Source organism: Mobula birostris, chromosome 12 (genome assembly GCF_030028105.1).
Source record: "Mobula birostris isolate sMobBir1 chromosome 12, sMobBir1.hap1, whole genome shotgun sequence".
Taxonomy (NCBI): Eukaryota; Metazoa; Chordata; class Chondrichthyes; order Myliobatiformes; family Myliobatidae; genus Mobula; species Mobula birostris.
This window is the reverse complement of record NC_092381.1, coordinates 29,581,657-29,596,482: the sequence shown is the minus strand read 5'-3', so window position 1 is coordinate 29,596,482 and position 14,826 is coordinate 29,581,657. Positions and strand designations below refer to the sequence as shown.

General features: G+C 41.4%; 1 protein-coding gene across 1 annotated transcript in view; it reads right to left on the bottom strand.

Annotated features, from left to right (window-relative positions):
* The window catches only part of szt2 (SZT2 subunit of KICSTOR complex), a 270,175-nt gene that overhangs the window by 85,390 nt on the left and 169,959 nt on the right, over nucleotides 1–14,826 (bottom strand). Inside the window, exons 52-57 of the mRNA XM_072273538.1 lie at nucleotides 13,604–13,785; nucleotides 13,315–13,496; nucleotides 11,805–11,902; nucleotides 7,018–7,150; nucleotides 5,586–5,713; nucleotides 4,170–4,217 (exon numbers count right to left, since the gene is read on the bottom strand). Coding sequence (XP_072129639.1) covers nucleotides 4,170–4,217; nucleotides 5,586–5,713; nucleotides 7,018–7,150; nucleotides 11,805–11,902; nucleotides 13,315–13,496; nucleotides 13,604–13,785 — 771 coding nt within the window. The remainder of the gene's footprint in view (nucleotides 1–4,169; nucleotides 4,218–5,585; nucleotides 5,714–7,017; nucleotides 7,151–11,804; nucleotides 11,903–13,314; nucleotides 13,497–13,603; nucleotides 13,786–14,826) is intronic.

Below are 14,826 nucleotides of genomic sequence, written 5' to 3'. Positions count from 1 at the left end.
GAAGTTAGAGAAGTCAATGTTCATGCCATCAGGTTGGAGGCTACCCAGACGGAATATAAGGTGCTGTTCCTCCAACCTGAGTGTGGTTTCATCTTTACAGTAGAGGAGGCCATGGGTAGACATATCAGAATGAGAGTGGGATGTGGAATTAAAATGTGTGGCCACTGGGAGATCCTGCTTTCTCTGGCGGTCAAAGCGTAGGTGTTCGGCAAAACGATCTCCCAGTCTGCGTCGGGTCTCGCCAATATATAAAAGGCTACATCGGGAGCACCGGACGCAGTATATCACCCCAGCCGACTCACAGGTGAAGTGTCGCCTCACCTGGAAGGACTGTCTGGGGCCCTGAATGGTGGTAAGGGAGGAAGTGTAAGGGCATGTGTAGCACTTGTTCCGCTTACACGGATAAGTGCCAGGAGGGAGAACAGTGGGGAGGGATGGCGGGGACGAATGGACAAGGGAGTCGCGTAGGGAGCGATCCCTGCGGAAAGAAGAGAGGGGAGGGAGGGAAAGATGTGCTTAGTGATGGGGTCCCGTTGGAGGTGGTGGAAGTTACGGAGAATAATATGTTGGACCCGGAGGCTGGTGGGGTGGTAGGTGAAGACCAGGGGAACCCTATTCCTAATAGGGTGGCGGGAGGATGGAATGAGAGCAGATGTGCATGAAATGAGGGAGATGCATTTGAGAGCAGAATTGATGATGGAGGAAGGGAAGCCCCTTTCTTTAAAAAAGGAGGACATCTCCCTCGTCCTGGAATGAAAAGCCTCATCCTGAAAGCAGATGCGGTGGAGACGGAGGAATTGCGAGAAGGGGATGGCATTTTTGCAAGAGACAGGGTGAGAAGAGGAATAGTCCAGATAGCTGTGAGAGTCAGTAGGCTTATAGTAGACATCAGTAGATAAGCTGTCTCCAGAGATAGACAGAAAGACCTAGAAAGGGGAGGGAGGTGTCGGAAATGGACCAGGTAAACTTGAGGGCAGGGTGAAAGTTGGAGGCAAAGTCAATGAAGTCAACGAGCTCAGCATGTACGCAGGAAGCAGCGCCAATGCAGTCGTCGATGTAGCGAAGAAAAAGTGGGGGACAGATACCAGAATAGGTTTGGAACATAGATTGTTCCACAAAGTCAACAAAAAGGCAGGCATAGCTAGGACCCATACGGGTGCCCATAGCTACACCTGTAGTTTGGAGGAAGTGGGAGGAGCCAAAGGAGAAATTATTAAGAGTAAGGACTAATTCCGCTAGATGGAGCAGAGTGGTGGTAGAGGGGAACTGATTAGGTCTAATGGAGGCAGATGTTATATTTATAAGGTAGATGCCATCTCTCTGGCCCTACATTCCTCCTTAGAACACCTGGAGAATAAAGACGCATATGTAAGGCTCATTTTCATTGACTACAGCTCCGCCTTTAATACCATCATCCCAAATAAACTGATTCCTAAGCTCCGGAACCTGGGTCTTAGCACTCAGATCTGCAGCTGGATCTCCAACTTCCTCACAGGCAGGACCCAGGCTGTAAAAATAGGGGAGAAGCTCTCCTCTACAATCACCCTGAGCACCGGTGCCCCACAAGGCTGTGTACTCAGCCCCCTGCTGTACTCACTGTACACCCATGATTTCGTAGCCAAGTTTCCACCAAAATCAATATATAAGTTTGCTGATGACACAACAATTGTAGGCCGTATCTCGGGTAATGATGAGTTTGAGTACAGAGAGGAAATTAAGAACCTGGTGGCATGGTGCGAAGACAATAACCTATCCCTCAATGTCAGCAAGACGAAGAAATTGGTTGTTGACTTCAGGAGTAGCGGACCGCACGACCCCATTTACATTGGTGGTGCGCAAGTGGAACAGGTCAAAAGCTTTAAGTTCCTCGGGGTCAATGTCACAAATGACCTGACTTGGTCCAACCAAGCAGAGTTCACTGCCACGAAGGCCCACCAGCACCTTTACTTCCTGAGAAAACTAAAGAAATCTGGACTGTCCCCTAAAACCCTCACTAATTTTTGTAGATGCACCGTAGAAAGCATTCTTCTAGGGTGCATCACAACCTGGTATGGAAGTTGTCCTGTCCAAGACCGAAAGAAGCTGCAGAAGATTGTGAACACGGCGCAGCACATCACACAAATCAATCTTCCGTCCGTGGACTCACTTTTCACCGCGCGCTGTCAGAGCAGTGCTGCCAGGATAATCAAGGACACGACTCACCCAGCCAACAGACTTTTCGTCCCTCTTCCCTCCGTGAGAAGATTCAGGAGCTTGAAGACTCGTACGGCCAGATTTGGGAACAGCTTCTTTCCAAATGTGATAAGACTGCTGAACGGATCCTGACATCTGGGCTGTACCCTCCAAATATGCGGACCTGCCTCTCGGTTTTTTTGCACTACCTTACTTCCCATTTTTCTATTTTCTATTTATGATTTATAATTTAAATTTTTAATATTTACTAATTTTAACTATTTTTAATATTTTTAATATTTAATATTTGTAATCCACGGAGGGTGAAGCGCAGAATCAAATATCGCTGTGATTGTACGTTCTAGAACCAATTGTTTGGCGACAGTAAAGAATAAAGTATAAAGTATATTGGCAATTAAGAGGCTCTTAAATATGCAGATGAATATGCAGAGAATGGAGAGATATAGACCACATATTGGCTGAAGGGATTAATTTAATTAGGCATCATTAGCTTAATTAATTTGGCACAACATGACGGGCTGAAGAGCCTGTTCCCGTGCTGTTACACTGTTCTATGTTCACCGAATCAAACTGTCAAAACAAGATTGTTTGGTAGCAGAGAAGGATTTAGAAAAACATATAATCTTCATGTAGATATTCGCATAACACAGCTGTGAGATTTCCTTGGTGCAAAGACTAAATTGCCCAGAAATTGCACAGTTGTCAGAAGTGGGAAATGTTGGCTCATTTTTCCAGTTTCAGGACACTCCAATGCTGGGTACATTGGTAGATTTGCAGAGATCTTCAACAGATACCTGTCTGCACCTGGTCACATTTGGATGAGTGAGGCTTCTAGCATTTTCTCTGGGGCTTTTCTCTTTAGAGAGAAGGAGGATGAGAGGTGACTTGTTAGAGGTGTACAAGATGATAAGAGGTATAGATCAAGTAGACAGCCAGAGACTTAATCCCAGTGTGGAAGTAGTTAATACAAGCGGCATAATTTTAAGGTGATCAGAGGATAATTTTGGGGGGAGGTTCTGTCAGAGGTAACTTGCGTGGTGGGTGCATGGAATGCCCTAAGAGACTCTTAGATAGGCACATGGATGATAGAAAAATGGACAACTACGTAGGAGTGAAGGGTTAGATTGATCTCAGTATAGGTTAAAATGCCGGTACAGCATCATGGACCAAAGGGCCTGTACTATGCTGTACTGCCCCATCTATTATTACACATCTTGCAATTTCAGATGTATAAGACCAAAGGAGCAGAACTATGCCATTTGGCCCATCGAGTCTGATGCGCCATTCATTTTTTTTCCTCTTATTTTCCCTCCTCAGACCCACTCCCCAGCCTTCTCTCCATATCCTTTGGTACTTGCTAAAGAACACCCATATTTATGGCCTCAGCAAAATAAACCAATTATGGTAATGATAACCTTCTGCTGTAAGGTCAGTTACAGGCCAAAGCAAGGCAGCGATGCCAGGTCCCAGAGTGTATCAAAGCAACAGGACTCGATGTTTGGATGGAGACTTGAGCACAGGGCTGAATTTGAAAAGCCGGGTACAGGCCGAATCGAGGCAATGGAACCCGATGCTTGGATGTCAATTAAGGCGCTGGACTAGATTGAAAAGTCAGGGTCTCAGGGCCTGAGGCGATTGATGGGCCGGTTCAGCTTGCTGCTCAACGACCAACCTCTGCACGGAACTATGGGATTACCTTTGCGGACTTCAGTTTTTGTTTGTGGTATTGTTTGCATAATTTGTTTTTTTTTGTCTTTGCACAATTAGGTATCCATGTTCTTTTTGTAAAATGGGTTCTTTTGGGTTTGTTTTTGTGGCTGCATGTTAGGAGACAAATCTCAAGGTTGTATAATGTATACATACTTTGATAATAAATGGACTTAGAACTTGAACTTTCTCAATAGCTGAATATTTTGAAATTCTTTAAAAGACCTAATCCACCACCATCACCATAGAAATGATCTGGTGAGACTTACGTTTGATACTATTTACCAAAGGTCTGCACCCATCATCATCACAGTCAACTGTAGACAGATAAAATACAAGGAGCAGAGCATTGCATGGCATGAGAGCATGGCATAAAACATTTACAGTCAAACTACACTCAAGCACTCACGAGAACACAAAGGTAGTGAAAACTAAACAAGACTTCATTCGGTAATGGGACACGCGAGCGAGTTGATTTACTGCTCAAGACCTTATCTTCGACAATTTATTATACCTATTGTACGTGAAAACAAATCAAGCTGAGTGATTGCTTCAATTAAATAGCTGTCCCATGAATACCAAATGTCAAAATGGTCATGATATATTTATTGTTAAAACTTTCTTTTGGGATGAGACTGTGAAACAGGCTGGGATAAGATAACTCCTCAGTCACTGGGATGTAATTTATTAAGCATTATAATAATTCTAACTCCTCAGCAAGAAAGGCTAACATCATCATTAAATGCAAAAAATCCTCCTCATGTATTCTGTAAGTTTCAAATTAGATTTAGATGGAATTTCTTCCCCAACCCCGTTTGTCTTCCACACATAATTAATAGCGACTAGGACATGAGAGGACCATCTCTGCAGTAAAATAAAAAAACAAGATGCTGTCAACACTCAGCATTAAGAATTCATAGTAAAACTACTCTCAAGTACTCAGCACACGAGTACACAGAGGTTTTAAAATGAAGCAAGACTTCACTCAGAGAAGTGAGTTGAGAACATATTTTCTAAAATTTATTACACCTATTGCATGAAGCATCTGTAGAAAGAGAAGCAGCACTAATGCTTTGGCCGATGTTCCTGATCAAAATTATGATCAAAAGTCTTCAGTCTAGAAAGTTAACAGATTCTCTTTCCAGAGACGCTGTCTGATAGGCTGAGTGTTTCCAGCACTTTGTTTCTATTTACAGTTTAAAAAAAAAATTCCATTCCCTGATGAACATCTTTGTTCTGCAATGAAAGAAACATCTAACTGACTACCCAATCTTCCAATGAAGGAGCCAAGTTATCAGTCCTCTCCTGGGGACAGAAACTTCAGCTTCGATTCTGTAAAGGTCATATCTAAAATGCATTTTTCTTTAAAAATTGATAGTGATTTTCTAGAATTCCAATTTTACCTCCATTATCAGCTATATGATAACTGGCCAAGCTTGCCTGCACTATATCTCCTCAAACTTCCCTTTTTGCATTAAAGTAAGTCAATTCAAATATACCTGAGGGATTATGAAAGGGATGTAGTGAACATCTTTATCATAAGAAATAACCTAAAATCTGGATGTTCTTAACTTTGTTTACCATACTGATTAAAGCAAAGATGACATAGGATTACTAATCTGTACAAGACAACTGGTTTTGCAGATGACGCAAGCTATACAATATGATTTCAGATGTATCAATACCTTGTTCAGTACTACACCGCCATTGGTGGAAATTCCGTCCAATCAGAATGAACTGTCTAGCTGCACCAGGACGAGTACTAGAATGTTGACTAAGGGAATATGGCAGGAAAGTGGAACCATGTGGAGAACTATAATACAAAGAAAGGGGGAAAACATTTTTAAAAAAAAGCATTACCTCTGAAGTTAAGAATAAATAAACTTCAGGCTGCAGAGGCCTAAAGTCTTTATTGAACAGTGATGATGATGATGTCTATATATTAATTGACTGGAATTCTCTGGCTATATGCCTGTGCCAGCATCATAGGATGGCTAGAAGTTTTGCCCGTGTTGGATTTTAAAAACGGAGGTGGGAAATTTGATGATGAAAATACCAGTGAGAGCACTCCAGAAGCTTCAAGGCACAAGTCAATAACCTCAGCAAGGGTGGGGAAGTGGCAGGGATGACTTCCTTTCAAGCAGCAGCTTTAAGGCTAAACACCTGCCAATTAATGTTGTTATGTCATCCTCCCATTACATGCAGAGGGAAATACCTTGTCTATTAAGTTTATCATGCACCAGCGTAAACATTCAGGTTTACTTCTGGAAGAACAGAATTCAAAAGTTACACTAAATTTTTAGTGACCAATAGCTGAACCACTTTTAAGAGTACTCTGTACAGTTCCAGCCTCTATATTATAAAAAAGGTTACAGAGATGAGGAAGAGGGTGCAGAGAAGATTTAACAGGATAAACTGTTAATGCAAGGATATACACTGGAAAGGGTGAACACACTGGGTTATTTCTCTCTTTGGAAACTGTTGATTAAATAGAAGTTCTTAAAATACTGAAAGATTTTGATAGAATAGATACAGAAAGAACTTCTGCTCTTGTAAACGGTTGAAAATGCCAACACATAAATCGAAGTCATCGATATAAAATCAATACCAAAAATTCAACTGGTAGTCCAGAAGCAGTTGTTCCTTTATTTAGTGGGCTGAATATGAAAACATTACTGAAAGGAGCAGTTGAGATGCATCACATCCTAATTTAAGAGAAGCCTGGAAAAGTTGATGAGGGAGAGGGATATTGATTTACATGAAGAAGGTTGACAGAAGCTTGAGTGGACAATAAATGTAGACAAGGAGCTAATTACCCATTTCCATGCCTTATATTCTGTATAATTTGTTCCCATTTAGTCTTGGGAGGCTTATTATACTGCACATACTGCTCTGGGCTATATAGGCATTGTAACAATTGCTGCCAGACCATCATCATCACCATCCTACTATTTGGCACGTTACCACTTCTAGACCAATGCCTTTGTCCTGTTCCTCTTCTTCAGAGGTAAGAATGTTTCAGCACTCTTTCTACATTGCATTAACTTAAATATGAAACAAAAATTCCCAAACATAATATTAATCTGCAGTAAATATCACAAGAGCAGTGAAACTTACCTAATTTTCTCAAAAATCTTAACTGTTGTGTCATTGGCAAGGCCGCTAACCAAATTCATGATCTCGGTGAGAATAGAGCTGAGTAGAAACCGGGAGCCAATATTAACAGAACACTGCTGCACTGAGGGACATCCTACAGGAGAAAATGAGAGGAGTTACAAAATAGCCTAACGTTCAAGCATTTCAATGGAGTGGCAATTTGTAGCATTGGGAGTTTAGAGTAAATCAAAGATTGTAATTCCCAATATGACAAATTTTGATGAAGTACCAACTGAAACTAAAATATTTTCTCATAATAAATGCCAGAAGTTCAGGACTCTCTAGTCTGCCTAACAGAGGATCAAGGGCATGCAGAGTAAGTCATATGTTTTCCTTTCCTGGAACATTGAGGGGTTTAATGGAACACAAAATTATACGCATTACTGGGGGGGGGGGGGATGAGGATGGGGATAGTGGTGTTCCTTGAAAACGGACCATATTTTGATTTTCTTTAATGTGAAGCCACACTATCTGAGAGTGTCAATATATTTTGATGATTTATTTACTCTCCACCTGACTCCCAACAAACAAGTTTCATAAGAGTGATTTTTTTTTGGTAGGCCAGTGATTTCTGAATTCTGTAAGGGTGAATTTCCATTACCTGAACAGCTGTAACCCAGGAGTTACGCACATTATTGGAGAATGAATAGGGCTATACCAAAATACTAAATGCTATTTTTTTGGGGGGGATTAGCATGCATAACAAATTACTTCAGCAACTGACTTCAGCCACCAGTCTTCAGGTTCAAATATGAACTGTCAAGTATATCTAAAATACAGCTCTGGAACGATGGGCTGCTAAGAACCGCAAACCACAGTTAATTGGAAGACCAGACCATGCTGATTTAAATGTGTTATTTGGTATCACCTGGATAACTGTAGTGTGGGTGTGAAGAGGGAGGTGCGAGGGTGGTGTGTGGTTCAAACAAAACATTTTTATCTTTAGCATATAAAATATTGTGTAGTGTTGCAGACCTCTTGCTCCAAAAGGGTGGGGGAGAGGGAGGGAAGGAGGGGGTCTCCCCCTCTCCTCCACTCTCCCTCTCTGTCAGTCTCTCTGTCTCTCTCACTTTCGCTTGACTCCAAAAGGCTATCAGCTTATTTGCGAGTGCGTGTATCAAATAAAAAGACTACTTTTCAAGTCTACCAACTGCGTCTCTCCGATGACTTTGTTTATACAACAACACAATTGTGTTTGTAAAGGAATCCTCCATTGTCATTATCAATATTGAATGGTTAGAATTACAGGTGAGAATAGATTTTGATTTTTAAAGCACTTCTACCCATCATTGTCAAGTTAAATGAAATCAAATCAGTGAATCATCCTTCAACTACCGGTAACAATTAAGGTTTGTGTTATCATCTAGCCATGTATTTCAGTCAACACACATCAAAGTTGCTGGTGAACGCAGCAGGCCAGGCAGCATCTCTAGGAAGAGGTACAGTGGACGTTTCAGGCCGAGATCCTTCGTCAGGACTAACTGAAGGAAGAGTGAGTAAGGGATTTGAAAGTTGGAGGGGGAGGGGGAGATCCAAAATGATAGGAGAAGACAGGAGGGGGAGGGATGGAGCCAAGAGCTGGACAGGTGATTGGCAAAAGGGGATACGAGAGGATCATGGGACAGGAGGTCCGGGAAGAAAAACAAGGTGGGGGGGGGGGACCCAGAGGATGGGCAAGGGGTATATTCAGAGGGACAGAGGGAGAAAAAGGAGAGTGAGAGAAAGAATGTGTGCATAAAAATAAGTAATAGATGGGGTACGAGGGGGAGGTGGGGCATTAGCGGAAGTTTGAGAAGTTGATGTTCATGCCATCAGGTTGGAGGCTACCCAGACGGAATATAAGGTGTTGTTCCTCCAACCTGAGTGTGGCGACTTCTCTAACTTCCGCTAGGCCCCACCTCCTCCTCGTACCCCATCTGTTACTTATTTTTATGCACACATTCTTTCTCTCACTCTCCTTTTTCTCCCTCTGTCCCTCTGAATATACCCCTTGCCCATCCTCTGGGTTCCCCCCCCCCACCGTCTTTCTCCCCGGACCTCCTGTCCCATGATTCTCTCGTATCCCCTTTTGCCTATCACCTGTCCAGCTCTTGGCTCTATCCCTCCCCCTCCTGTCTTCTCCTATCACTTTGGATCTCCCCTCCCCCTCCAACTTTCAAATCCCTTACTCACTCTTCCTTCAGTTAGTCCTGACGAAGGGTCTCGGCCTGAAACGTCGACTGTACCTCTTCCTACAGATGCTGCCTGGCCTGCTGTGTTCACCAGCAACTTTGATGTGTGTTGCTTGAATTTCCAGCATCTGCAGAATTCCTGTTGTTTATGTATTTCAGTGTTGATTTGAACTGCAGTTAGTTATGTTGTCATTAATGCAGCAGTTCTGAAGTTGACACCACTTCTCTTATTTAAACAACGAGAATAAAACGCTCTTCAGGTAATTCTAGTGAGCTAGCAGATATTGTTGGATTCTATTGAAGTCAATATTGGAGAATTTTCAAGGATCCTTCTCTCAGCAATGCAGCACTTTCAGCTTTCATTACCAGTGCCCAACTTAAATTGTGACATTGTAGAAAATGCAGACGCTGCAAATTCAAGCTTTCACTGCAATGAACTAGACTGTCCAAGCTGCTGAACCAGAGTTTAGGATAATCTCCAGCAATCCTGATTTTTGAGGCTCTCAGGCTCTCCATCAACCAATTTGCTCCCACCAGAATTCTAGCCTCCTGTTCTGACTTTTGAAGTTATTGGAAGAGAAATTAAATATTCTCTTTTCATCAGTTTTGATCATCTAGCCTGTAAGTCAGCCACATTTGATGTTAGTCCAGACATTTAGCTAGGGTCTCATCTATAAGCCATGTCATCCTCCTGTTACATGCAGTAAGAGGTATTAAACAGAGCTTGTACTTTAGGCCTTGCTATTTACTTTCTCATTTAAAAAGCTCCAGGAGTTGCTCACTGTCAAATCTCCAAGTTAATAGAAAATGCACAAGATTTCAGTATGGAACAAATCTGTGTACCTAGTCATCATGGCAACTCTCTCCCTATAATCAGGGGTCAACTCAGTCTGGGAATAACCACAAAAAACTATAACAATGAGGAAGGCCAATTTACAAAACTGAGAAAAAAATTATCAACTGTCTGTCCCTAAGTTAAGAACACTCGTATAAGGTCCCATAATGTTAAATTCAAAAGTCCAATATATGTGCCTACGTTCATTCCTATGAATGGCAGAACTAGACTACTTTGTCTCGCTACTTTTAGTAATTGTTCTTTCTTAATCAGGTTTATTTGTTTTTGATGCCAATCATTACATACCATGGAGTTATGGTCACCATATCAAACGGTTTTAGTGTATTTTCTGACTAAAGAACATAATCACCTTACGGTCATCTGTAAAAACAGAACTTGCTCATCGCCCGAGAACGGCCTGTATTAGCAGCCATTGAAAGTTTATTCCTTTGATAATTATTTTGTAGTTTTATTTAATTCCTGTAAGCTTCTAAATGCTTCTTTCACATTAAAAAAAGACATAGGTTACTTCATCCTGATTTAACTGTAAAACAATATCTTCGTTGTTGGCAAAAAAGAGAAACTTCAAGCCATGTCTTTAATCTTGCATGTCAGAATCCGAGGTTTATTTCACACTCAAGTCTCGTCCAGGCTAACGTGGGATAATCAGCTCTGAAGAAAGTCTAATCGGACTACTCCAGCAGTAAACATCACTAAGTTTATTATGGCTTATTGCACCTGCAGGTTTGCACAGCTGGACTTAAAAAGAACAGTGTTTTAATTGAAGTACTTTCAATATAAATACGACAGGAGATGAATGAATCCTAGCCAATTCAGAGCCACAATTTCAACAACATGTTCTGTTTGTGGACAAAAAGATTGATGAGGGCAATTAAGCTGCACATCAAAGACTCAGCAAACATTTCCATTCATTAAAATGTCTAAATGTACTGTGGACTGAGTAACATTATAGATCGAGAAATACCATTAATTTTAATTTCCAACACTTCTACAGAGACCCATGCTTCTTATCACAATAATAAATAAATTAAAGTGGCATTCTATCCACGAAGTACATGCAGTTGTACCCTAATCTTTAAAAGAACTTGCACTTAAGTGGTGCCTGTTTTACATCTCCAGGATAACCCGCATTGTTTCAAAACAAAAGAATTATTTTTGACCTACAGTCGTTGTTAAAACATAGGAAACCTGACAACCATTTCAAGCTCTTCAAACTCTCATGACTGGCCAAATATAGACAGAGATACATGAGAAGAAAGAACAAGAACCTGACCTAAAAGGACACAGGGGCCTCAGTTTAGCATTTCATCCAAACAACACCACCATGAACAATGCAATGCTCCTCGGGTACTACGTGAAAAACACCTCCCGAGATTATGAGTTTAGATTCTGGCTTGAACTCACACCCTTCTGAGCCACAGTTAGCACACAAGAGTTCCTGGACTTTGTTTCTAAAGGCTAAAATACACAATGTTCTGTATAGGCAAAATTATTGAGTACTTCATCAATGGATATACATTAAACATTGAGCTTTTTACAGCAACACACATGAAATGCTGGAGGAGCTCAGCAGATCAGGCAGCACCTATGGAAAAGAGTAAACAGTCGACATTTCGTGCTGAGACCCTTCTTCTGGACTGAGAGGAGAGGGGAAAGAGGCCACAAGCTTTTCGCGTCCATGTACATCATTTGTTGATGACCGTACCCAAATATGTACTTACCCATCCTACTCATGAATGCCATCCATTGCTGACAGGTGACATGGAAAAGTTGATGCAGAGAACCCAGGTCTCCTTCCTCCAGCTGACTGGTCCGTTTCCTGTGGAGGGTTAACACTCAATTGGAACAATATATTGATTGGTTAGAAAGCAACCGGAGCATTAAATAGTGAGTGATTTCTGATCTGTTTGCAAAGAGCAAGTCAAAAACAAGTACATTATTTTCAATATAAATGTTGGACTATTTAATATTCTCTTTACCAAAGGAATAAAGATGCAAACTCAGTAAATTTTAATCAGTTTCGTGACAGACCATGGTTTAAATAGCATGGGAACGACAGCAAAAGTCAATAAGAATAATGTACAGTACTGTACTCAACAAGTTTGGACATACCTATAAGGAGAAAGTTCCAATGCAAAACAGGGTATTAATTAGTAATCATGCTCCTCAACAGAAAAATAGTGCTAATTATAGACTATTACACTGATAGAAGTTAGGCACATCATGACCTAACATATACAGGGTTCAAACACAGCAGTGGAAAGGGCGAGCAGCTTTAAGTTCCTGGGTATCAATATCTTGGAGGATCTATCCTGGGACCAACACATTGATGCAATACTGAAGAAGGCATGCCAGTGGCTCTATTTTGTTAGGGATCTGAGGAGATCCGTCATGTCAAATTTTCATAGATGCTCAGTGGAAAGCATTCTGACCAGTTGCATCACAGCCTGATATTTAGGCTCCAGTGCAAAGGATCGCAACAGGCAGCAAAGAGTTGTGAATTCAGCCAACTCCATCATGGCCACAACCCTTCCCACCTTCAAGAGGCAGTGGCATCCATCACTAAGGACCACCAGGGACATGCCCACTTCTGATTACTACCAATAGGCAGGAGGTAGAGGAGGCTGAATACCCACACTCAGTAACTTAGGAGCAGTGTCTTTCCTACCACAATCAGATTTCTGAACTGTCAATGAACCCAAGAACACTACATTATTCTTTTGCACTAATATGGAATTAACAGTAATTTTTATGACTTGCATTGCATCTCTGCAACAAAATAATTAATTTCATGACAAATCAGATTCAGAATCCTTTATTATCGCCAAGTATGTGGACACATACAGGGAATTTGATGCCTGTTTCCCTGAGCTCTCGCTGTACAGAATCAAAAAGCAAACAAAACAATAGTGCAAATAATCGATGAACTATATACAATGTGTATGTACAGGTGGACTTGGTTTATAATAGACTAAAATTCAAGTGTTCATAAGACTGATGGCATACAGAAAGAAACTGTTCTTGTACCTATTATCACAAATGTTGTGATAATAAATCCAATTCAGAAAATCACCCCATTCAACTTCAACTTCATTCAAATAGTTTGTTGGCTAAAAGAAGGCTTGAACTGTCAGAAATAACTTGATTCCCTTGTATAATTTGAATGCCATTTGTTTAATGTAGAAAATTGTCCGAGATAAACAAAAATCTTATCAACGGTATGAATTTTACCTTCTTGAGACTGCTTGCCTCTGTGTTTGTTCTAATTCCACCGTTGACATTCGCTCATGACTGGAGGACTGCTTCAAATGTTCCGTTTTGTGCCTCCTGCGAGTGTAACTGTCACTGGTCCTTTCCTGAACTATGTCGTCAGTGGTCTTTGGAGTACCAGTGTCTGAGAAATCAGTCTTGCTCTGAAACATACATGTTCCCAGTTATTTTTCATCCTGAGGAAAAACTAGGTCTGGCTCTGAAACAGTGCATTGAACTGTTCATATTACAATTACAACTCTGCACTCACCAGCATATCCCAAAAACTGCGCCGGCCTGTCTTGCCAGTGGGAGTAGTAGACTCTGCATTACATGCGCTGGACGTTTGGATAGGAGCAATTTGAACAGACACCGGACTGTTTTTACTTCCAGCTGCACTGAGAGAAAGGCTGGTTGCTTCCTTAATCTCTGACGCAGACTTGCTGAGTTGACCTAATCAGGTGCAAAAATGAAGGAAAGAAATAATAAGTAGTACTTGTTTAAAAAATATACAAAACACTTGAAGCCCTGTGCCCTATAAAAGATTCTGGGGTGGTCTTTTTGCCAATTCTTCTTCTTAAACCCATTACCCCTACTGGGGCATAAGTCGCTAACAGCGGCTTGCCAGAGTACACTGTCCTGGACCAATCTATTTCCATGTGTAGCCCATCTTCAAAGCTCCTTCCTCTCCAAAGGATGAGGTCTTTCAAGCTTCTATTGGCACTTCTGGGGTTTGGGGTTTTACAGGATGGGGTTACTAGCCCCATGCCCAACACCCTTCCTTGTGCAGCAGGCTTTGGACCATCCATGGCAGAGTTCCTTGTGCAATTAATCAACAGTGATTCTCGAACACTTGAAACCTGTGCCCCTATAGCAAGAGAGTGGTGAATCTGTGGAAATCATTGCCGCAGGTGGCTGTGGAGGCCATATCATTGGGTATATTTAAAGCAGAGGCTGATGGGCATCAAAGGTTATGGGGTTGAGAGGGATAATATGTATCTCTCTCTACCCCGCTCATGATTGAATGGCACAGCAGACTCGATGGGCCAAATGCCTAATTCTGCTCCTACATCTTATGGTATATAAAAGATTTTGAAGCATTCTTTGTAGTAATTAACTATCAGTAATTCTTGAACTACTGGTTAAACAAAAATGGGTAATAGAAGTAAAATGTAAGGAGGCATAACCAAAATTTAAGTGGAGTGTTTTAAAAAAGATATGGAAGGCTTCAGGTAAAATGCACTAGATCAGGACATTGGAAGTAATGGTAGGATAAAGATCAGATAACTCTGGGGAATTATGGGGCCTCTGAAAATTATGGAGGGAGGGTGGGAAAGCCATGAAGGGATAGAAATGCAAGGATGAGAATTTAAAACTGGGTGGCTTTAGAGGGCAACAGAGTACCACAGGCAGGAGTGATGGATGAGAAGGACATAATGTAGGAGCGGACATGGAAAGCAGAATGCTAAATAAAGAGTTCAACTTATCCTCTTG